This window comes from Balaenoptera ricei, chromosome 4 (genome assembly GCF_028023285.1).
Source record: "Balaenoptera ricei isolate mBalRic1 chromosome 4, mBalRic1.hap2, whole genome shotgun sequence".
Lineage (NCBI taxonomy): Eukaryota > Metazoa > Chordata > Mammalia > Artiodactyla > Balaenopteridae > Balaenoptera > Balaenoptera ricei.
This window is the reverse complement of record NC_082642.1, coordinates 28,272,971-28,296,662: the sequence shown is the minus strand read 5'-3', so window position 1 is coordinate 28,296,662 and position 23,692 is coordinate 28,272,971. Positions and strand designations below refer to the sequence as shown.

The 23,692-nt window shown below is 41.4% G+C and overlaps 1 protein-coding gene across 1 annotated transcript in view; it reads left to right on the top strand.

Moving 5' to 3' along the window:
- Positions 1–23,692, top strand: part of LOC132365243 (collagen alpha-6(VI) chain-like) — a 170,802-nt gene that overhangs the window by 60,008 nt on the left and 87,102 nt on the right. The window contains exons 3-11 of the mRNA XM_059921934.1: positions 310–897; positions 2,154–2,774; positions 3,861–4,421; positions 5,577–6,134; positions 9,123–9,698; positions 11,533–12,102; positions 19,342–19,685; positions 19,769–19,847; positions 22,574–22,728. Coding sequence (XP_059777917.1) covers positions 310–897; positions 2,154–2,774; positions 3,861–4,421; positions 5,577–6,134; positions 9,123–9,698; positions 11,533–12,102; positions 19,342–19,685; positions 19,769–19,847; positions 22,574–22,728 — 4,052 coding nt within the window. The remainder of the gene's footprint in view (positions 1–309; positions 898–2,153; positions 2,775–3,860; positions 4,422–5,576; positions 6,135–9,122; positions 9,699–11,532; positions 12,103–19,341; positions 19,686–19,768; positions 19,848–22,573; positions 22,729–23,692) is intronic.

Here is a 23,692-nt window from a genome sequence, read left to right as displayed (position 1 = left end):
ACGGGGAAATTATCCGCTAAACGTATAAAAACCCATGATTTTTTACTTCTTTATATTTACCTATTTCTACTTAATTCCTTACAAAAGTGATGCTTAATTTCATGATCAGTTCAAACGAGAGGGTGTATAAAGAATCAGCCCAAGAAACAATCTTTTTCTTGAGAGAATGTGTATTATTTTCAGTGCATTGGAAAGATATTACAAATACAAGCAAAAGAGGGAAGTAATGTTTTTCCCATATGGTTGGCATTAAACTTGGTAGTAAATTTTTGAAGTTTGCTTTGTTTGTGTTTGTCTATGGGTTTGTAGGCCCTGAGTATGCCGATGTGGTGTTTCTGGTGGACAGCTCTGACCACGTGGGAATTAAATCCTTCCCGTTTGTAAAGACGTTTATCAACAAAGTGATCACCAGCCTCCCCATAGGGGCCCAAAAGTACCGTGTGGGCCTGGCCCAGTACAGCGACGGGCTCCACGGAGAATTCCAGCTCAGCACCTTCAAGAGCAGAGGCCCCATGTTGAACCACCTCAAGAAGAACTTCATGTTCCTGGGTGGCTCCCTGCGGATTGGGAATGCTCTCCGGGAGGTGCACACGACCTACTTCTCAAACGGGAGGGACAGGAGACAGTTTCCCCCGATCCTGGTGGTCCTGGCTTCGGCCGAGTCCGAGGATGCCGTGGAAGAGGCCTCCGAGGTGCTGCGTAACAAAGGGGTGAGGATCATCTCTGTGGGGATGCAGGGGGCATCCGAGGAGACCCTGAAGGCCATGGCCACAGGCCAGTTCCACTACAGCCTCCGGACGGTCCGAGACCTCAGCACATTCTCCCAAAACATGACGCAGATTCTCAAGGATGCGGCTCAGTACAAGGAAGGAGCAGTCAATGACATTCTTGTGGAAGGTGGGTTCAGGGTGCCTGTGTAGGGATGATGATAAAATGCTTTTGGAAGATCAACAAGAGGAGAGGATGGAGACTCTATGAACATCCCCTTCCCCAAAAGCTGGGCTGCATTTTCAGATGTTAAATTCTGCACGTGGAATGATTGTGGCCTTTTTAAATCCAGTGAACTTGGTGAGCCTTGGTTTTCCATGTTTCACTTATTGCTCATCATTCACAGGCTGCCTCCACCCTGCTACCCAGCTGCCTGAGCTTTCTTCCTGGGCTTCAGTTGCTATGTAGTTTTATTCCTGGTTCATTTAAAAGGTCGATTTGCTCCTAAAGAAATCCTTGGCTCCAGAAGCCATATAATGTCATCAAAGGATGTTAGAGCTCGAAACAACTTCAGGAAGTCCAAAACCTCTGTTCTGCAGAGAGGAACTTGCGGGCACTCTTAGAGGTGATGTGACCTGGCCCTGGACGAGGCTGCAGTCTGGAGTCAGAGCCACGCCTGTGTGGTTTCAGTCCTGCTCTGCCCCTTCCTGCAGCTGTGTTCTAAATTAGCTTCCCTGTGTTCTGCTCCAACTCCAACCTGCTGTCCTGGTCTGTCCCCTTGTACTCTCCTATTAGCAAGAATGGCCAAGAGTTTATGAACATCATTCAAGAGAGGGGCAGGAGAGAGCCAGTAAAAAACAATTTGCTCAAAGTGTACAAGTCCAAACAAGTGATGTAAGAAACTCACACTATGTCTGGTTAAGTCAGTTTGAGTGAGATGACATATATAACTGTCTATTCATACTGGAGAACGCTGCTTTTCCTGTAGCAATCTATGAAAATATGGGAATCCTATTAATAGCATCTTTCCCAAATAAAATATTGGAATGTCAATTGCTATTCCATTACCATCCTTTAAGAATGTTTGGACTATAACTACTGATTTTATTAGTGATTTTAATACAATAGCAGTAGCTTCTGTTCACTGAGTGACTTTTATGTGCCAGGCCCCATGCTAAACACATGATCTCATTTAATCCCCATAACAACTCTATGAGATCAATATTATGGTTACCTATATTTTACAGGTGTGGAAATTGGAGCTGGAAGATTAGCTAAGCTACCACCTTTGAACCCAGGAGCCTCTGATCTCAGCTTCATAATCATTTTGTACACCTTCTTCCATCTTTAAGGGCATAACTAAGTTCTGGTTGAGTTCTATGTGTATTTTAATGCTGAGCAAAGATGCTGAATTGAAACTCTGCCTGTTCATTCCTTGCCCACAGTTTGCCAAGGCCCTTCTGTGGCAGATGTTGTGTTCCTGTTGGATATGTCCATCAACGGCAGCTGGGAGGACTTTGACTATCTTAAAGAATTCCTGAAAGGAAGTGTATCTGCTCTGGACATCAAGGAAAACTGCATGAGGGTTGGCCTTGTGGCCTATAGCAATGAGACGAAGGTGATTCACGCACTGAGCAGTGGCATAAACAAGTCAGAGGTTCTCCAGGATATACAGAGCCTCTCTCCCCAGGCCGGGAAGGCCTACACTGGAGCTGCCTTGAGAAAGATCAGGAAGGAGGTCTTCAGCGTGCAGCATGGCAGTCGGAAGAATCAGGGGGTGCCACAGATAGCTGTGCTGGTGACCCACAGCCCGTCTGAGGACAACGTGACCAAGGCTGCTGTGAACCTCCGGCGCCAGGGGGTGACCGTCTTCACCATGGGCATAGAGGGGGCCAGCGACGCCCAGCTGGAGAAGATCGCATCTCACCCTGCCGAGCAGTACGTCTCCAAACTGAAAACCTTCTCCAACCTGGCTGCCCACAACCAGACGTTTCTAAAGAAATTGCGGAACCATATCACACACACAGTCTCTGTCATTTCCGAAAGGACTGAAACCCTCAAATCTGGTAAAGCCTTTTGCTGAGAGAAGGATTATTCCCATTGTTTTGCTTTTTTCTTGTCTTGCAGGTGTTCTGTCTACAAAAGGGCTTGGTGGGCGTGATGTAGGGAGGGAGAGTGAGTTCCTGACTTTTTAATTTAATTTGATAATAGGAAATGTAAATTGGAGGAGAATAAAAGCTATTGAGGTGTTGGAATGGGAAGAAGGGATTTCTTTTTTTATTTGCCCTTTTGCACAGCTTTACTTGGATTCTTTGTTACTTCTCAACACTCCAGAATACCTTCCTTTGTTATTTCCCCCTCTGCACTTTTTCCTTTCTCACCTTTGCCTCTCATGTTTCCTTGCTCTTTCCTTTCTTTTTTTTTTTTTTTTTTTGTGTGTGTGTACTTTTCTCTCCCTCCTCTTCTTCCCTCAGCCTCAAATTCCAATTTAGAGAATAAACAGGAAGCATGATTTGGATTGAGGACAGAGTAATGAATTTATTGGGAGGTACTATTCTAGTATCAGTGAGTTTAGAGAGAGACAGAGAGCAATGTATTTCATATATTTCATACATACACATGTATTTTTCATAAATTATGTGTGTGCATGCAATACGTATATATATCTGCATCCTTCAACAAATATTTAGAGCATGTCGACTACAAAAGTGTCACTGCCTGACATAAATAAGGCCACTGACAATACCCCTGGTTGTGTTAACTGACCAGGAGTGGATGAAGATTAAACACTTTGTTCAAGATTTCAAGAAAGACAGCGCTTTGTCCACCATGTCCAGTTAAATGCTACCTTCTCTAGCTCACAAATCACCACTTAACATTTTGCTAAGCAGTTACTCCCTGCTAAGAGAAGTGACTTGTAAAAAGCATCTTCATGTTTTCTTTCTGATCTTTTACTACATCCAGATTGACTCTGATTCCTGATGTAAATCATCTCAAACTGTCACAGACAATTCATTTGGGTCTTTAACACGGAGAAACTGTTTCCCATTTTTCTGTCTGACGAGGTTGGTGTTTGCCCTTCCTCCCACCTGCCCCTGTGTCTCTGTCCCACTTGCCCCAATGCCACACTCAGTTTTTGTGTTGCATTTTAGGTTGTGTGGACACTGAGGAAGCAGACATCTATCTGCTCATCGATGGCTCTGGGAACACCCAGGCCACGGACTTCCAGGAAATGAAGACCTTCCTTTCAGAGGTTGTAGGGATGTTCAACATCGCTCCCCAGAAGGTGCGAGTTGGGGCTGTCCAGTATGCTGACCGCTGGGACTTGGAATTTGAGATCAATAAATACACCAACAAGCATGATGTGGGAAAGGCCATCGAGAACATCAGGCAGCTGGGTGGGAACACAAACACAGGCGCAGCCTTGAACTTCACCCTGGGGCTGCTGCAGAAAGCAAAGAGGCAGCGGGAAAACAGAGTGCCATGCCACCTTGTTGTCCTGACCAACGGCGTGTCCCAGGACAGCATCTTGGGGCCCGCAAACAGACTGAGAGAGGAGCTCATCCATGTCTATGCCATCGGGGTCAAGGAGGCCAACAAGACACAGCTGCGAGAAATCGCAGGCGAGGAGAAGCGAGTGTACTATGTGCATGACTTTGATGCCTTGAAAGACATAAGAAACCAGGTTGTTCAAGAAATCTGTGCCGAAGAAGGTAGGACTCCTTGCCTTTGGACTTCAGCTCCCAAATTGCTTTCCTGCAGTATTTTTTTTTTAATTGAAATATAGTTGATTTACAATGCTGTGTAACTTCTGCTGTACAGTTATACGTATATACACATTCTTTTTCATATTCTTTTCCATTATGGTTTACCACAGGATATTGAATATAGTTTCCTGTGCTGAACAGTAGGACCTTTTTGTTTATCCATCCTATACATAACAATTTGCATCTGTTTCCTGCAGTGTTTGATGCTGCAGGTGTGCAGAAACAGCATAAATGACCAAGCTGAGATTCATTGACTCGTGGAGCTGTTTATTATCCAGAACAAAATGAAGGGCCCGTTATAGTGTTGCTCTAATTATTATTATCTGAAGCATAAAAAGAATATTTCAGATTTATTTAAGTTGCTTTTTAATAAAATTTGTATGAAATCTTCTAGAGCTAGATAAGTAATTTTCAACTAGGGTTGATTTTTCCCCCTCAGGGGATGGTTGGCAATGTCTACAGACAATTTTGGTGGTGATAACTAGGGGGTGCTAATTAATTAGCTTCTAATAAGTATTAATTAGCTTCTCCCCACAAATCCCTGTGAGCATAGATCTATGATTAGACACTGCCTGTGTAATATGATCGAATGATTTCTGATTTTAAGGAGTACTACAGGTTTATTTAAACTGCGTTTTGATAAAACGTGTATGAAATCTTCTAGAGTTAGATCAGTAGTTTTCAACCAGGGGTGATTTTGCCCCCTTAGGGAATAGTTGGCAATGTCTAGAGACATTTTTGGTGGTCATAATTGGGGCAGCACTACTGGCATCTAACAGGTAGAGGGCAGGGATACTGCTAAACATCCTACAGTATCCTACAGTGCATGGATTGCCCTCCACAATACAAATTTTCCAGCCCACAATGTCAGTAGTGCTGAGGTTGAGAAACCCTGAGTTACATATTAAAGCAAATTACTAAATAACAAAGAGAATAGGCTCCCTCTCATTGCCTTCAATGCATTATTTACCTGATAACAGCCCTTACTAAGTACATGCTTAACTTACATATAGAATTATTTGTGTTTCGGGTTTTCCTGTTCACTCTTAATGTTTTTACACGAAGCCAACTTGAATAACCCATCTCCTTTCTCTTGTGTAGCCTGCAAAGAGATGAAGGCCGACATCATGTTTCTGGTGGACAGTTCTGGCAGTATAGGACTTGAAAACTTCATCAAAATGAAAACATTTATGAAAAACCTGGTGAGCAAATCTCAGATTGGGGCAGATAGGGTGCAAATCGGTGTAGTCCAGTTCAGTGACATCAATAAGGAGGAGTTTCAGCTCAACAGATATATGTCCCAGGGGGAAATTTCAGATGCAATAGACCGAATGGCTCACATTGGAGAAACTACCTTGACCGGTAGCGCCCTGACCTTCGTGTCTCAGTACTTCAGCCCTGCCAAGGGGGCCCGGCCCAACGTCAGGAAGTTCCTCATCCTCATCACGGACGGTGAGGCTCAGGACATAGTCAAGGACCCAGCAGTGGCACTTCGGCAAGAAGGCATAATTATCTACTCCGTGGGGGTGTTTGGCTCCAATGTCACCCAGCTTGAGGAGATCAGTGGGAGGCCAGAGATGGTTTTTTATGTTAAGAATTTTGACATTCTGCAGCACATTGAAGACGACCTTGTTTTTGGAATATGCAGCCCCCGTGAAGGTAGGCGTGGGCATGTTCACTATAGGGGGATTATCCAAATGCCACACATACATGTTAGTCGTTGTTTCTTGAACTAAGCAGACTACTATTTGAACATTGTATCCTAGTGGCTTTTGACCTGCTTATAGAAATGAAAGTTTCCTCAACAGAACTGTTAAATTAAACAGTAAGGAACAATTCTGATCCACCTAGATTCTTTCCCTTTTGTAGACAAAGCACTAGGGTGATGAATCCTCCATTTAAGGAAAATAGTATCATACTGGATTTTAGGTCTGGTTCCCTAGAAGCAGAAGCTGAGTCAGGGGTTCTTGTGGAAGCGATTTATTTATTTATTTATCTATTGCTTTTCCTTTTTTAAAAATTTTATTGAAGTATAGTTGATTTACAATGTCGTGTTAGTTTCAGGTGTACAGCAAAGTGATTCAGTTATACATACATACATATATATGTTCTTTTTCAGTTTCTTTTCCCATATAGGTTATTATAAAATATTGAGTATAGTTCCCTGTGCTATACCGTAGGTCCTTGTTGGTTATCTATTTTATATATAGTAGTGCGTATATTTAATCCCAACCTCTTAATTTATCCCTTTCCTCCCCCGTCTTTGGTGACCATAAGTTTGTTTTCTGTCTCTGAGTTTGTTTTGTAAATAAGTTCATTTGTATCTTTTTCTTTTTAAATTCCACGTATAAGTGATATCATATTATATTTGTCTTTCTCTGTCTGGCTTACTTCACTTAGTATGATAATCTCTAGGTCCATCCATGTTGCTGCAAATGGTATTATTTCATTCTTTTTATGGCTGAGTAATATTCCATTATATATATGGACATTTAGGTTGTTCCTTGCCTCAACTATTGTAAACAGTGCTGCTATGAACATTGGGGTGCATGTATCTTTTCGAATTATGGTTACCTCTGGATTTATGCCCAGGAGTGGGATTGCAGCATCATACGGTAGCTCTATTTTTAGTTTTTTAAGGACTCTCCACACTGTTCTCCATAGTGGCTTCACCAATTTACATTGCCACCAACAATGTAGGAGGGTTCCCTTTTCTCCACACTTCTCCAGCATTCATTATTTGTAGACTTTTTGATTTATTGAGGAGGTGTTTTCAGAAGAGAAGTAAGGAAGGCAGCATAGGGCATGGGTAAGAGTTAAGCAAGGAGGTGGTCTCAGCTGGAGTCCAGCTTCAGCCTCATCCCACGGGGAGCACTGAAGCATGAATTACATCACAGAGTCGGTTCCACCTTGAGGCAGGGGCTCAGCCTTGTATAATCTGAGTTTAGGGGCTACGTGTGGTCCACTGAGACAGGCAATAGAGGGGTATAACCTCCTGGGCAAGGTGTCTCCCCTTTGACCTAACATCCACTATACATGTTTGTTCATTTTGCAATTTTTAAAAATCAATACTTACATAAAATGAGATAATCTTTGTAAAAACATGTTGATATTTATTAAATCCTATAAAGGAGGAATATAATATATGAACTTGAGCAATGGATGCTTCCAAGGAAATAAGTAGGGTAGTCACCAATGTGTTCCTAGGAGACTGCAGAGTAAGGGAAGTGATAAAACTTAGGTTCAGCAGAAATAAGGGACTGATTTATATTGCGACCCATGGCACTTGACGACAGGGGCATTCTGAAAAACCTTTGTGAAGGAGATGGATCTTAATGGAATTTTGAAGGAAAAGAGGGACATTGTTCTGTTGTTCAAATAACAGTTCTGGTCAACCCCCACTGGAAGTCTTGGTGACTGCGGTCTATGTTTTGTGGCAAGAGGAATACACGTGGATTGCATGTCCTGGTAACTCCACCCAGAACAAATCTGACCTTTTTGAAGGGTGCCAGCTACTGAGCAGTCTACCCCCCAGCCCCCTGGGTAATCCAAGCAGGTCCCCTGGGCAGCCGAAGGCCAGAGGGACATAGTTTCTTCTTGTGTGGACCCAGACTTTCTGGAGAATTTGGTTACGGCTCTGTACACATGGTCTCTAGTTAGGGGAAAAGTGCATTGGCTTTAGGGTTTGCAACAGCCCTACCACGGAGCAATAAAGTAGCTGTCAAGGAAGGGAATGTGGTGAGCCTTGGAGGGGGTGGGGGGAATCCTCTCACAATTCCATTTCTCCAGAATGGATGAGTTAACATTTGGAATACACCTTCCTAAAGCCTGTAGAGAGATGGTGCTACATAGAGACTAAATCATTCACCATCTTACAATTCCACTTCTCCAGAATGAGTGAGTTGGAGTTTGGAACTCTGTACCTTGAGTTAGAATGTGATACACACATGGACTAATTGGGTCTTTCCTGCTTTACTTTTCCATGGCATTGACCCCACATTTAAAAAGTTAACGAGAAGTCATGCTAGGACCACTTGGTTGGGCCAAGTGTGAAATGGGCTTATTTTTATGACGAGGCCCAATCATGAAAACAGATAATGTCTTAAGAAAGTCAAAAAGGGAGAAAATGTAACCTTGAAAAGTTAATCATGAAAAAATTATAGTGTTGCCAAATTCATTTTCCTCTGGTCATTTCCCCAAGGTTCATCTTAAGAATAAAATCTCATGATCCCTGTGGCTTAAAAAAAAATAAACAAATTAGTGTAAATGAAAGCACATGTTGAATGTACCGCTTACACAGGAAAATTCCCTCGGAATTTTGAATTTTTTTTTTTTTTTGGTCCAAAAGCACTTGACATGTTTATCCCTGATGATCCTGTGACCCACCTTCCCACTCCCTTCCCAACCCCTGCAGTAGGCTTCACGTCACATCTGCCTTGTCCTAAAAGCCACCTACATGAGCATTACTATGTACTGGCAGCACAAATGCATGTGTGTTGTGTCTGTTGTCCAGGGAGCGGACATGCCAATGTACAGCTTGATCCTATGGAGAGGAGACACTGGCATTTAAAAAACAGATGGGGGAGGGGAGTCCTGCATGATGTGCAAGCTAATCTCGTCCAGTTTTCCTTTCTCCTCCTCCTTCAGAATGCAAGCGCATTGAAGTTTTAGACATCGTGTTTGTAATTGACAACTCTGGCAGCATTGACCATGATGAGTATAATATCATGAAGGACTTCATGATTGACTTGGTGAAAAAAGCTGATGTGGACAAGAATCATGTCCGGTTTGGGGCTCTGAAGTACGCGGATGACCCAGAGGTGCTGTTTTATCTGGATAAGCTTGGCACAAAATGGGAGGTGATCTCGGAGCTCCAAAATGACCAGCCCATGGGGGGCAACACTTACACCGCCAAGGCCCTGGGCTTCTCAGACCACATGTTCACTGAAGCCCGGGGCAGCCGCCTGCACAAGGGGGTCCCCCAGGTCCTCATCGTAATCACCGATGGGGAATCCCATGATGCCGATAAGCTCAATGCCACAGCCAAGGCCTTGCGGGACAAGGGCATCCTTGTCCTGGCCGTGGGGATCGCTGGTGCCAACCCCATGGAGCTGCTGGCCATGGCAGGATCGAGTGACAAATACTTCTTCGTGGAAACTTTTGGAGGTCTGAAGGGGATATTTTCAGAAGTGTCCGCCAGTGTGTGTAACTCTTCAAAAGTAGGTAAGATTCGTCCATTAAGTTTTTAATTATCAGCAGAGGTCCAAATAAGGGAGAAACCAAAGAGAAGGGGCACTGAGGGTTCTGCAGAAGTTCCCACATTGTGGAATCTCAGGTTGGAAAGACATCAAGGATGTTTCATTTGGCCTTCCACAACATTCCCACTCACTTCTGCTAAAACTCTTCCAACGATGGAAAATTCGCCATTTCAAACAGGCTTTATTTATTGGAACACAAATGTGTTTACATGCACTTTCACCCACTAGTTCTTCTTCTTGTTCTTTACACAAGAAATCAAATCCCTCTCTTCCTAAGAACCAGCAACCACTGCTAGAAGTCCTCTCTCCTCCATTCTGGAAGTCCCCTGTGCCTTCACCCATTTCTGTTATGGCACAAGGTCATTTGCAATATGGAGCCCAATGTTAAGCACTCGGTTTTAGCCTCAGATGTTTCCAGAGAAGAGTGTGAGCAGGACTTCTTTTGCCCTGGATGCTGTGTTTCTATTCCAGCAGCTAGAAATTGCATTGCTGTATGTATGTGTGTATGTATGCATTCATTCATTCATTAAGCTGCCACTTTACACTTTTGTTTCAAAGGGAGACTGTGGTTTATTAAAATTCCTTAGTATTTCTATTAGGATGTGCTTTACTAAAAATACCAAGTATTTTTTATTAGATGAATTAATATTAATCAAGGATTTCAATATCTTGGTGCAGTTCCTTTTAAAATTTATTTAACTTTCCTGTTTTTCATATGCCTTGCCTCCTGAGAATGCAGCTACTGTCTTTTTCTTTCACAAAACTAACAAAATCCATCTGGATCTCACTGAAAACTGGGATGAATCTCTTACTTTCTGTTGGCCAATGTCTAAAAATCAATCTGCCCTTTTCAAGTCCACTGTAGAAGTTGAAATTGAATTTTTATACTGAAAGTTTTCCCTTGGGCACTGAAACAAAGGAATTTAATCAACTAACCAATTCCCGAAGGATCTGTTTACTCTATATTTTATCTCTTCCTTGCTTATCTCGGCTACAGGAATCTCAGACACCTTTAACATTTTCTGAGGTTAAAATGAGAATTAATGAAGTTAGTTCAATGGTGAGCTCTCTGGGGAATTCAAGGAAATGATAATGCTTTCCAGAAGACTAAGGAACACACATGAGCTCGTGCCAAGCATAACTCATTCACTGGCAATGGCCTTTCACATTCTTTTTGTTAATTTGCTGTGTTAAGACAAGGGAAGCCTCTCTAAACCACAGTGCATTGTTCAAAAACATTTTTCTCAAGTAGACATTTTTGCCTGTATACACCAGAAAGTGGGCTGATTAAGAAACAAAACTGACTAGATATAGTCTGGAAGTCATGATTCTCAAAGCTCAATTTGCCCTAAGAAACTAGAAAAGCACTTATTGGCTCAACTGGCCAGCAAGGCCAAGCCAATAATACAGACCATCTCTCTCTTGTTTGCATCCCTAAATGGAGGTGTGTTTTTTCTTGCTATGCTGCTACTGTCACTGAGCTTTCTGGAAGAGTTAAAGCTAGATTGCAGGTGAGAACAATATTTCTGTGACACCACACCCATTTCTCTGACATCTCGGTGTGAGACCAAATGGAAAAGCCAAGAGAAGCCTAAAAGGACGTGGGGATTGTATATGCCTCATGCTGCCTTTATAACCAATTGTTTGTTTTTGTTTCCTCTCCAATTAATGGGACCACAGGGTGGCTTAAGCTAAGAAACCACCTTCAGAAATAGCATTTCTCTGTAGCTGGAAACGTTTGACTTCTGCTGGGTTAGAGAAAGAATAAAAATCTGATTTTGTTGCTGTGTACTTTGTAGATTGTGAAATTGAAAAAGTAGACCTCGTGTTCCTCATGGATGGTTCGAATAGCATTCATCCAGATGACTTCAAGAAGATGAAGAAATTCTTGGCATCTGTCGTTCAAGACTTCGATGTCAGTGTCAACAGAGTGCGTATAGGAGCTGCCCAGTTCAGCCACACTTACCGGCCGGAGTTTCCACTGGGAACTTTCATCGGCAAAAAGGAGATCTCCTTTCAGATTGAAAACATCCAGCAGATCTTTGGATACACGTACATTGGCTCTGCTCTCCGGCAGGTAGGGCACTACTTCCAGCCGGACATGGGCAGCCGGATCAACACAGGTACCCCGCAGGTGCTGCTGGTCCTCACAGATGGCCAGTCCCAAGACGAAGTGGCTCAGGCCGCCGAAGAGCTGAGACACAAAGGGATCAACATTTACTCCGTGGGCATAGGGGATGTGGATGACCAGCAGCTCGTTCAGATCACCGGGACCGCCGATAAAAAACTGACAGTTCACAACTTTGACGAACTGAAAAAGGTCAAGAAGAGGATCGTTCGCAACATCTGTACCTCGGGGGGTGAGAGCAGTGAGTATTGAAAGTGTCCTTCGTGTTTGTTCCTTCCCTGGGGCTGGTGGGAAAATGTAGATTTGTGCCTCTGGATTTCAAATGAAACTTTTCACTGTTATCAAGTATTTTGTGTGACTTGTGGATTAAGAAACAGGATATTGGAGAGACTCTGTCCTTTTTTTCTCCCCGTCTCCTGGGAGTACATGCCCCTTCTGTGAATGGGAATGCCTCAGCTTCCGAAGGTGTGAGGAGAAGGCCGTTGTTTACACTCTGGTTGGTTTCAGAGGCTGCGGAATGTGTTCCAAAGAAATGAACTATTTGACAGACTTGGGTTGCCTGGCAATGGGGCTGCCAAGTGCTGCCACAGGTAGGGAGGGAACATACGTAGAGGTTTAGAGCTTTGTTATGAAACTTCACTGCAGGAGTTGGTGAATATCTTCTTAAAAATTAGCACATTTTGACATTTTTCCAATAAATGGAAAGAAAGGTCTTCAAGGATAAATAACTGTTTCTATTTTTATAAAAGTTCTGACTGGGTTAGCTGTGATTCTGTATAACTACCTGTGGATTATAACTAACCCTGGATTTCCACCCGGGAGAGGAAGGCTACACGGTTGCTAAGAGGCAGCTCTGGAAATGGTCAGTTAACTGGGCTGCAAATCCCCACTCCATGGCCATTTTTTCTTGGACAAGTGGCTTAACTTTTCTAAGTTTAAAATTTTCTCCTCTGTAAAATGTGAATGACAGAACACCTAGTTCAGAAGATCATTGTGAAGATGAAACGAGAAAATGCATATGTAACGTTACTTTGAATAAGCATGACACCTGGGATGCCATTATAGAGTTACTTCACTTTTGTCTACCGTTGACCCATTCAATTTATTCACGGGGGTCAGCTCTTCCCTTGCCCTCAGTCACTTTCAGGAAATAAGTGAATCTCTTCTTGGTGATGAATATGTCCATCCCCGTGGGACTATTCAAACTTCACGCTCCATGAAGTTTACTGCGCTTTCCCTGCCACAGGCCACTCACCATGACAGAAGCGACTACACACGGTTGGCATTTTATCCATTGTTCCCCACCTCCCACTTCTGCCCCCTTCTCCCAGGCCCTGCCTTCTTCTTACTGACCATGGTTTCTGGCCTCTCCAGAATGGGCTGGGGAAGGGAGAGGAGCCAAAGAGATTCAGGAAAGTTCCTACTTGATGGCGCTTTTCAGGACTTCGTTTTCTCAGTAACCCATGTCTAAAGCTGGGCCCATTCATGAATGTTTCAATGACTTCCCCTCCTGCCCCCCCCTCCACCAAAGCACATTTGTCAGCGCATCACTGTCTCTCCACCATAGCTCCCTTAAGGACGGTGAGCATCTCTCAATTCCAGATGTTCCCTTATGCTTTTCTCAGCCTCTGGGCATCTAGTGATGCCTCCAGCTTTATCTGCTGCCAGCTCTTTGCCCCTCCAGGTGGCCTTCTTGGATGGGAGATCAGAGGAGCCCAACACAGTTCTTTCTTACATACAGCCATATCACCTCCATGGGAAACAATTATATGTCAATTTCCCCAGTAAAGACTGGAAGTTCCAGCCCCCCGGTGTGGGTGCCTCTCCTTTGCAGAGAACAGCGTGCCATCGTGTCTCATTCTTTAGAATTTCTAGGCCGTGTCATCTCCAAGTTACCTCTCAAATCTCCTCTCTCTTGACTTAAAGAGGACGTTACCTCCTCTCCTTGTGTGTGTGTGTGCTTGCGGGGAGAGACCTCATGGCACACCAACCATCCTCTCCAAAAGTGCTCCTCTAAACTCCAAGCTCAAACCTTTTATAAGACCCAGTGTGTGAGCCAAAGGTTAAGAGTCCTGTCATTGGTCAGGAACTATTGCCTTTGTAAATCCCACTCTACTTTCCCCCCATACTTTGGAATGTGCCTGGTGACCTCAGCCAAACCTTCCACATGACTTTCCGTTTTCACATGAAATACCCATTTCCAATTATTAGGCAGAAAATGATCCTGGAACCATCTAGTCTGTCCTAGAGAGGGTGAAAGAAAACCATGTGGAAAGTCAAATCAGCAGTCATGAATGTATAAATAAATAAATAAACAAGTAAGGAAAGTACCCTATAAAGATAAACTTGAAGTGATTACTGTAGCAAACAAGAATGTGTGAGGCCTTTGTAGCCAAGCCTGGGCTGAGGACTAATGAGGCTAGAGTGATAAAGCTGATAAAGCTTCAAAAGGCTGTGCAGACATAGCAGAGGATACTAGCTCCTCTTAAACGATAAACCCCTAAATCAAGGAAATCAGACAATAGCTTGGTGTGTCTCAAAGCAAACCAGTTTCAGAGCCTGAACATCCAGCTTTGCTTCTTATTAAAATATGCACCACTTTGGAGAGGTCACTAGCCTTTCTTACTTTTCTCATTTGTGCAGTTAAATCATCTCTGTTTCTCTGATTGTACTTAGGATTCAATTTATGGGAAAGAATGGTCAGCTGCATGGAGATATGAGGGAAGAATTAGTATTTCTTGTGCATCTGTGTAGGCTCAAGCATTTTAAAGTGTTTTAAATGCATTATCTCATTAAACTCCCAAACCCTCTGTGGTTTGGTTTCATTCCCATTTATAAATGAGAAACTAGGGCTCTAAGGAATATTGGTAACCTGACCCAGATCATACAGGAGGCAACAAAGTAAGCAAATTTTGAAACCTAGGTCTGTCTGATTCCAATCCATTTGTGGGTTGTTAAATAAGCTGCCAGTTCTCTTGATATAATTGCTGTCTAGGTTATCTGATGCTTACATTATAAATGATGTGCTTCAACAGTTAATAGCTGAAACTTATTAAGACATCATGGGTTTATATCTCAAAAGCTGCTGCTCCCTAAGGAAGCCACTCACTGCTAAGCTGTCACTTCCAACAGCACAATCTAACACTTGTAACCTGCATGATCTGGCATCACCAGACACCCTGGAGGTGGTGAAATAAGGTCGTTCAGCGTAGGAGCTCCAGACAGGCCTGGATCTGATTCCCACATGCGAGATCCACCATAATAACTATGAGACCTCGGGCCAGCTTCTCTAAGTCACAGCTTCCCCTTCTGCAAAATGAGAATTAGAAGCACTTCTACTTATTCTGTGTTTCATAAGGACACGTGAGGAATGCATGGGAAGTGTGTATAAATGTTCAGCATGTCTTGTTTACTCTCACAGCGTATTACAGAGGGTATCTTGAAGTGATCTCATTAATACAGGTACATGGAGTGATGGGGTAGTTTAGTTCACAGAAGGACAGTGTACCAAGAGTTCCTTGGTTCAGGAGCTTTAATAGTTTAGCAACATTTCAGAGCCATATTCCAATTTAATGCCTCAACATGCACCAAATTCCCCTAAACAACTAAACTCCAAAGTCTGTTTTCTTATCTTCATTCATGCTTATTCTGATTTTTCTTGGAGTCTGCCTATTCTGACCACCCAAAGGAGACCCCAGGCAGTTTTCAGGATATGGACTTGCTGCCTTTTCTGGTGTGGAGCCATGACTGGGTAGCAAAAGAATCGAGAGTACCTCTCATCTTTTACATCATCATGGAAGATGAGTCAAAAAGGCGATTCAGCAAAAGGCCAGTCTGATGAAGATGAAGTAGACACACCCTCAGGAACTGACTCAAGGAATGTGGGAAATATAAGGAAAAAATAGATGGCCATTTCCAACTTTTCTTGACAACTCTCTTTATGTTCCTGTCTTAATAGCGTTCTCTAGAAAGCAGAGCTTAAAGCACAGTTTATGTGCTAATACTCCAGTGGGAGTACAGTCCCAGGGAAGTAAGAGTGAGTGGAGGGAAGTGATACAGGAAAAAGAAAAGTACATACAAGATGTACATTACCAAGATAGCTACAGCTTTTGAGAAAGCATCACTGGTACATTGGTCCTGCAGAACATCACCCAGGGAAGCCTCAGAACCACTGCACAGACCAGCCCATCAGGGGGAATAAAGGCTGGTTATCGGCCGGTTCCTTCCTATCTACTGCCTCTCACTGGTCAGAGTTCACCCCATGGAGACTTACTCTCCCACCCTACTGCATCGCACTACCAGCCCTTTGGAAAACCAGATACGGGGCCAGCAGTGCGTTGTATCTGTGGCTGAAGTAGTGGAAGGGGCCAGAGCTCCCGTGAGTTCAGTTGGGTTGGACGTGGGCACCAGAGTCATTGAGGACCTACAGCAGTGAGAATGATGGAGGCTGTGTCAAAGCCTGCCCACCCCCCATAGTGTGGGAGACCCAGCGATGGCGGCTGCCGAGGCTCTCCAGTGGACAAATGTCCAACTCCTGGGTGTGTGTGCGGCCGGGGCCGGGGGAGGGGTAAGGCAGAAGCAATCTGGGAGGTATATAAACTAGGTCTTGACCTAACTATATTTTCTAGATCATTCTATCTCTTTTTTTCATCTAAGATATCCCCTTCTTTCAAATCTCCAAAGAAATTTTTCTCTTATCCCAGGTAATAACAGTCAACAGCCCGACTTTGCCCTTTTCTCAAAAATCTTTTGAGAAAAGGGCAAAAATCTCAAAAATCTGTCTTCTAATCTTATAAATATACCCTGCCATCTTGACAGTATTTCTTTCTTTTCTTAAAAATTTTATTGAAGTATAGTTGCTTTGCAATGTTGTGTTAATTTCTGCTATACAGCAAAGTGATTCAGTTATACATACATATATATATATATTCTTTTTCATATTCTTTTCCATTATGGTTTATTACAGGACATTGAATATAGTTCCCTGTGCTGTACAGTAGGTCCTTGTTGTTTATCTACTTTATATATAGTAGTTTGTATCTGCTAATCCAATTTATCCCTCCCCTATCCCCTTCCCCCTTTGGTAACCATAAGTTTGTTCTCTGTGTCTGTGAGTCTGTTTCATAAATATGTTCATTTGTTTGACAGTATTTCTTAATACTAAAAATCTGCCATCATTAACTCCAATTAAGGACTTTCTTTATAAGTCAGATAATTAAAATCAGCTTTGGGGTTTAGCAGGAGACCATTACTGTCTAGTTCAATCCTTTTTTTCCTGTTCTTTTGTATTTTTATTTTGAAATATATAATCTTCTTATTTTTATAGACAAGAAAATTAATGCCCGGAGAGGTTAAGAGATTTGGCAGAAGTTATTTGGTAGTAACACAGCAGTGACCTGTACAGGACTAAAACTAAACTCTGCCTCCCCAATCCAGGGTTCCACACTGCTATTTGGCAAATTCTCAGAGTACTGGTTTACTTGTGTTTATCACCCTCTGTAGCCAGTCCCATGGATTACCTTCTTAATTTCCCTTGCATTTATTATCCCCTTTTGATTCCCACTCCTGCTATTCTATTGATACTACAATCCTTCATTATTTCTCTTTGGAAATCCACTTTTAGCCTTCTTCCTAGCCCACTTCCAAAATCATCCCTGCCTCTTCAAAGGCCTCTTAATTTGAGGGCAGATGTCCTGCAGAGTCTGCAAGGCCATTCCATGATTTGCATGGCCCACTCTCTCTAATTGTATGTACTTGTAGACATATGACTGCCACCTCTGGACTTGTTCCCCAAATTCCATTCCTTTGATCACATTATCATGGACTCATTTGTCAATTTGAATTAGTTAAATAAACACCAGGAACTTGTTTACTAGAGTTTATAATCTCAGTAAACTAGACAAAAAGTTAAAACACTTTATTTTTAAAGGGGACAGTTCCCAGGAACACTCAATGACATTTTGGCATATTTGCCAATGTTTGTTTTTTCACAAGAGACTGTTCTCCTTGAAGGCAGTAATGTGTTTTGTTAAAGAATGGTTTTCTGTTCAGGGATTAAAACAATGTTCATCCAAGAGTGAAACTTTCAATCTCAAAATAGAAATGAAAGGATATAGATTTAAGAGGAAGCTTGGAAAGGACATATTCTAGTGCTCCCTTCTGACTGGTTTCTTTTTTTTATCTCACTTTCTGAATATTGGAGAAGACGTTTTCCAATTAAGTACAGTAAAATAAGAAAACTCACCTTTCAGATGTTTTGGTGACTTTGATTTACCTCAAATGTCATGGTGAAAATTGATTATCAAATAAGGTTTCTTCTCCCTCACCCAACTCTTTTATCATTAAAAGTGAATCAAGTTCCTGTCCGTTGTTTTAAGAACTGAAACTGATATTTTGGTTTCAAAGACTTGCAAATGCCCAACTGACCAGTGTGTCTGGAAGGCAGGTGTTTGTCTACACAACAAATATCTGAAAAACTGCTTCTCTAAATAATGCAAATTAAAAATAAACATCCCTATGCCTTATTTTACCAAGCAAGCTGTGTGTGTGTGGAATTTGCTGGAAAAGGTTGAAGTTTCTAGTCAACCTAAAAGTTCTTGAAAAAAGAGTATATATGTCATAGGATTTTACCCTTCTCATTATCTTCCTGTTAGGAGGCTCAGCTTAAAATTTCAAGCCCTTGTAGTTTCTCCGGTGCTTAAATGTCTCTAGAGTTAATAAGGATGAGAGCAAAGCACTTTAAACGCAATGCTTCTCTAAGTATTTCTTAAACTCCAAAATAGCAGTGGCTTTGGCTTCCTGAGTGGCTGAGCTCTGAACACAAAGCTTTCTTTGACATGGTTGAATATGGGTAATTCGGTACCCAGTTTCTTCACTTGAAGGACTCCAACCAAGCAAGATCTCAAAGGATCTCACGGAGTCTCTGTTTTTCTTTTTACTTTTTCTTTTCTGAGTGGATGTTAGGAGACAAAAAGAGGAATCAAAGATTCTTTTCAGAAAGATAAATCATCAAAATCGTTCCTTTAGGAGTCTTTTGTGTTTTATTTTTTCTAAATTACTTTCTCTATTCAAGTGTTTTAATATTTCCCTTATAATTATAATTTAATATTTGTTGAATGACCTCAGTTATAAATAGCATGATATGAATTTCCTATTTTAGACTGTTAACATTTCCACAACATATTTCAGCTATTTAAGTGACTACATAGCTTTTTCAATGGACACAATGAAATCTTTCAGAACTTCATTATAGAATCATCTAGATTTTATAGATGCTAAAAAAATAACACTTTTTTTATGAAAAAAAAGTGAAAGAGTGATTCTGAGCCTCTTCCATTATTCACTCATGCTCTTTCTTTTTTTCCAACTTTATAACTGGGACAGAAACAAGAATTCCAAGTCCTGTGATTCAGACGTGACATCCAAGTCAAATAAAGCTATTTGTTAGTCTAATAAGATATGCTTTTCCCTTGAATCCTAGATTGCTTTGTGGACATTGTGGTGGGATTTGACATCTCAACTCAGCAGAATGGGCAGACTTTGCTTGAAGGTCAGCCTTGGATGGAAACTTACCTTCCAGACATCTTACGTGCCATCAGTTCCCTCAGTGGGGTAAGCTGTGAGGTGGGCACAGAGACTCAGGTTAGTGTGGCTTTTCAAGTGACCAATGCCATGGAAAAGTATTCCCCCAAGTTTGAGATCTACAGTGAAAACATACTGAACAGCTTGAAGGATGTAACAGTTAAAAGACCATCTCTTCTCAACACAAACCTCTTGAGTTCTCTGTGGGGTGCATTTCAGAATAAATCAGCTGCTCGGGGAAAGGTAACTTGGTTTTATTTTATTTATTGGCCTTTGGTGCAATGACTTCCTTTTTACTCATTTTTCTTTTTTGAATACTTTCCTAGGTGGTTCTCTTATTTTCAGATGGATTGGATGATGATGTTGAAAAACTTGAACAAAAATCTGATGAACTTAGAAAAGAAGGTACCAAGCCTGGGGAGGACTGGGAAAGGAGTGTTGATGAACTTTATAATCTCAAAACTCATTTCTAACTCTTACATTTCCAGACACTCAAATAGCACTGAATTTGCCAGCCTCTCCACTCTGGATGCACTTGGCAGAGCAAATGAGCTCTCACAGCATTTTGGCATCTACTTTTTCCTCTCCCCATATGAAACAGCACTGAATACAGTGTCCTATCCTTTCTCTCATATCACTTTATTTCTTCTTCCTAAGCTTTCCTGGAGGATGTTCCTGTCTCCCTTGCCCCGCATTGTCTAATATTGCTATGTCTGTAGTGTCAGCAGAAGTGAGCCAGGTATATTTCTCCTTGACTAAGGAATGGGAGAGTTGTATTATTTTCTTCTAACACTCTTAAAGTTTCCAGAGTTACAAGCAGTGTTGGACAAGTTTACTCATGTTTCGGGACTTCATAATCAGTTCCTTCCTTCAGATAACAGATGGACCAACTATGGTGTTTATGAGTTTGTAAAGCTCTGGCACCAGGCTTTCGGCTTTAGAAACCAATGCCCATTCTGACTCATTGTCAGTTCATACTAAAATATGGATCAGTGGAAGAAAAATGCATTCACATGTTCCAGTTTGACTGAAAATAGAAATACTTTTTTATAAGTGGATGTAATTGGTACTCCACCCAGACCCCTTTACAGACAGGTTTCCCCATCCTCCAGCTGCTAACACATTACCCACAGGTTCCACTTTCTCTGAGGAACTGCCCTTTGCCAGTGGGAGCCACCTTACCTGGAATGTTACTCCCCATCCCACCCCTGGGCAGCAGGTAGAGTACAGAGACTTGGACCTTTGCCTCAAAGTGGCGCCAGTTGTGTAGTGTAACTCATGCTCCAGAGTTCCCAAGGGATCAGGATGAAGCTAGATGTCAGCTGAAGCACTGTCTTGCTCAGATCCTTCCCCAGCCCTACCCTGCTTACCTTTTGCCCCTTTCTTTCAGAGAGTGCTTCCTCAATAAATTGTGTGTGTCCAAATTGTTATCTCAGGCTCTGCTTCTAAGGAATTTAGCCTAAGACATCTGTCTCCCAGGTTAACTATTAGCTTACAAATAAGATAATACATGTAAAGTACTTAGGCAACTTCCAGGCACATAGTAATTATTAATAAACAAGAGCACAGTTGTTGCTATGGTTATCTCCACCCTAATGATTGCCAGGTTTATTACTATCATCATTTAATGTCCTTATTTTGCAAAATAAGTCAACCCTTTGTTAGTCTCTAAAAGTTTTATTTGAAATATTCTATAAACTTCCAAGCCTATGAGCCACAGCTCTGGTTGGTTATATGACATTTGTTCCTGATTGCCTGACAAGAGGTCTTTTACCGTCTCTTGTACCTATAATTCCAACTGGATTGTCATTTAGAGCTATGCTTCTCAAACTTTAATGTTCATATGAATCACCTGGGGATTTTATTAAAATACAGATTCTGATTCTGTGGGTCTAGGGTGGGGCCTGAGATTCTGCACTTCTGATAAGCTTCCGGGTGAAAGCAGTGCTGCTGCTCCAAGGATCTCCCATTCAAGTGGCAAAAATTTAGAACACTTACTTTCTTGACATATGAATTCCTCTGTGCTTTAGCATGCCCTATGGACTCTTTATTATTATTATTATTATTATTATTATTATTATTATTATTACTGAAGTATAGTTGATTTAAAATGTGTTAGTCTCTGGTGTACAGCAAAGTGATTAGATATATATAGATATAGATATATAGATATATTCTTTTTCAGATTCTTTTCCATCATTGTTTATTACAGGGTATTAGCTATAATTCCCTGTGCTATACAGTAGGACCTTGATGTTTATCTATTTTATATATAGAAGTTTTTATCTGCTAATCCCAATCTCCTAATTTATCCCTCCCCCACCCCCTTTCCCCTTTGGTAACCGTAAATTTGTTTTCTATGTCTGTGAGTCTGTTTCTGTTTTGTAAATAAGTTCATTTGTGTCATATTTTAGATTCCACATATAAGTGATATCATATGGTATTTGCCTTTCTCTTTCTGACTTCACTTAGTATGATAATCTCTAGGTCCATCCATGTTGCTGCAAATGGCATTACTTCATTCTTTTTTATGGCTGAATAATATTCCACTGTATATATATATATACCACATCTTCTTTATATCCATTCATCTGTTGATGGACATTTACGTTGCTTCCATGTCTTGGCTATTGTGAATAGTGCTGCTATGAACATTGGGGTGCATATATCTTTTTGAATTAGAGTTTTCTCCAGATATATGCCCAGGAGTGGGATTGTTGGATCATATGGTAGCTCTATTTTTAGTTTTTTGAGGAAACTCCGTACTGTTTTCCATAGTGGCTGCATCAATGTACATTCCAACCAACAATGTAGGAGGGTTCCCTTTTCTCTGTGGACTTTTATAAACTCACTATCTTACTTCATATCATCAGAGGACTCAAGTATCTGTTATAATTTATTATATAAATTATTCTCCAATTTAGTTTGTTTTGAAAAATGGAATTCCTTTTGTTCTCTGATGATGGTCTTGTCACTTGTCAGTTTTACAGTGTGTGGTTGGGGGAAGTGGACAGTAAAATGAGTGTTCCTCTTGCAACTGGTTTCCTGGAATAACAACTTAGATACATATGCAAAAAGATTAAAGTAACCAAACTCCCCTCACCTGGAGAATTGTCAACTGTGTTGGCTAGGCCTGAATGCCCTCATCACAGTTGCTCTGGATGGAGCCACCAATTCCAATGACCTGGCTGACCTTCTCTACATTGAATTTGGGAAAGGATTTGAGTACAGGATACAGCTCACTCTTGGGATGAGGGATCTTGGGAGCCGACTGTCAAAGCACCTGGTAAGTTATTCAGAAAAAGCTGGTGAGTTTAAACTTTCTATTTGTTTTGTATATAGGCTTCATATTTAGGCTTATGAATTTGAACTAATTTTGTTCATTTGGGAGTGAAGTCAGGCTTTTCTGATTTCGTGCAAAGCCCAAATAAGAGGGTGTTTTGAAAGAAATGTAATATAGTAGAGAGATGTCAAAGCATGTTTCTTTTTGTTGTTGTTATTTATTTATTGAAATATAATTTATGTACAATGTCGTATTAATTTCACGTTACAGCAAAATGATTCAGTTATATATATATATATTCTTTTCAGATTCTTTTCCCTTATAGGTTATTACAAAGTATTGAGTATAGTTCCCTGTGTTATACAGCAGGTCCTTGTTGGTTATCTATTTTATATATAGTATGTATATGTTAATCTCAAACTCATAATTTATCCTTCCCCCCCACTTTCCCCTTTGGTAATTATAAGTTTGTTTCCTATGTCTGAAAACATGTTTAATTTATATGCTTGGCAAAAAAAAAAAAAAGAAGAAGAAACTAAATAGCACCGACAATCCTGCCCAAATTACAGTCAATAAACATAAGCGCCCAAGAGTGTCTGACCAGTAAGGGTGACTCGTCTGCTCCTTCAGCCAGCCAGTTTTCACGTCCCTTGCAGATCCTAGGTACCATGACTCACCACACTGAATATCATTCTGCTGTTTAAGATGTGTGTTTTCTATATAAAATAGATACCTAATAAGGACCTGCTGTATAGCGCAGGGAACTCTACTCTGAAGATTCTTTTCTATGGGAAAAGAATCTTAAAAAGAATGGATATATGTATATGTATAACTGATTCACTTTGCTGTACACCTGAAACTAACACAACATTGTATGTAAATCAACTATACTCCAATAAAAATTAAAAATAAAAAAAGATGTGTGTTTTCTCTGCAACATGGCCTGTGAACGAGAGCCGAATCCACT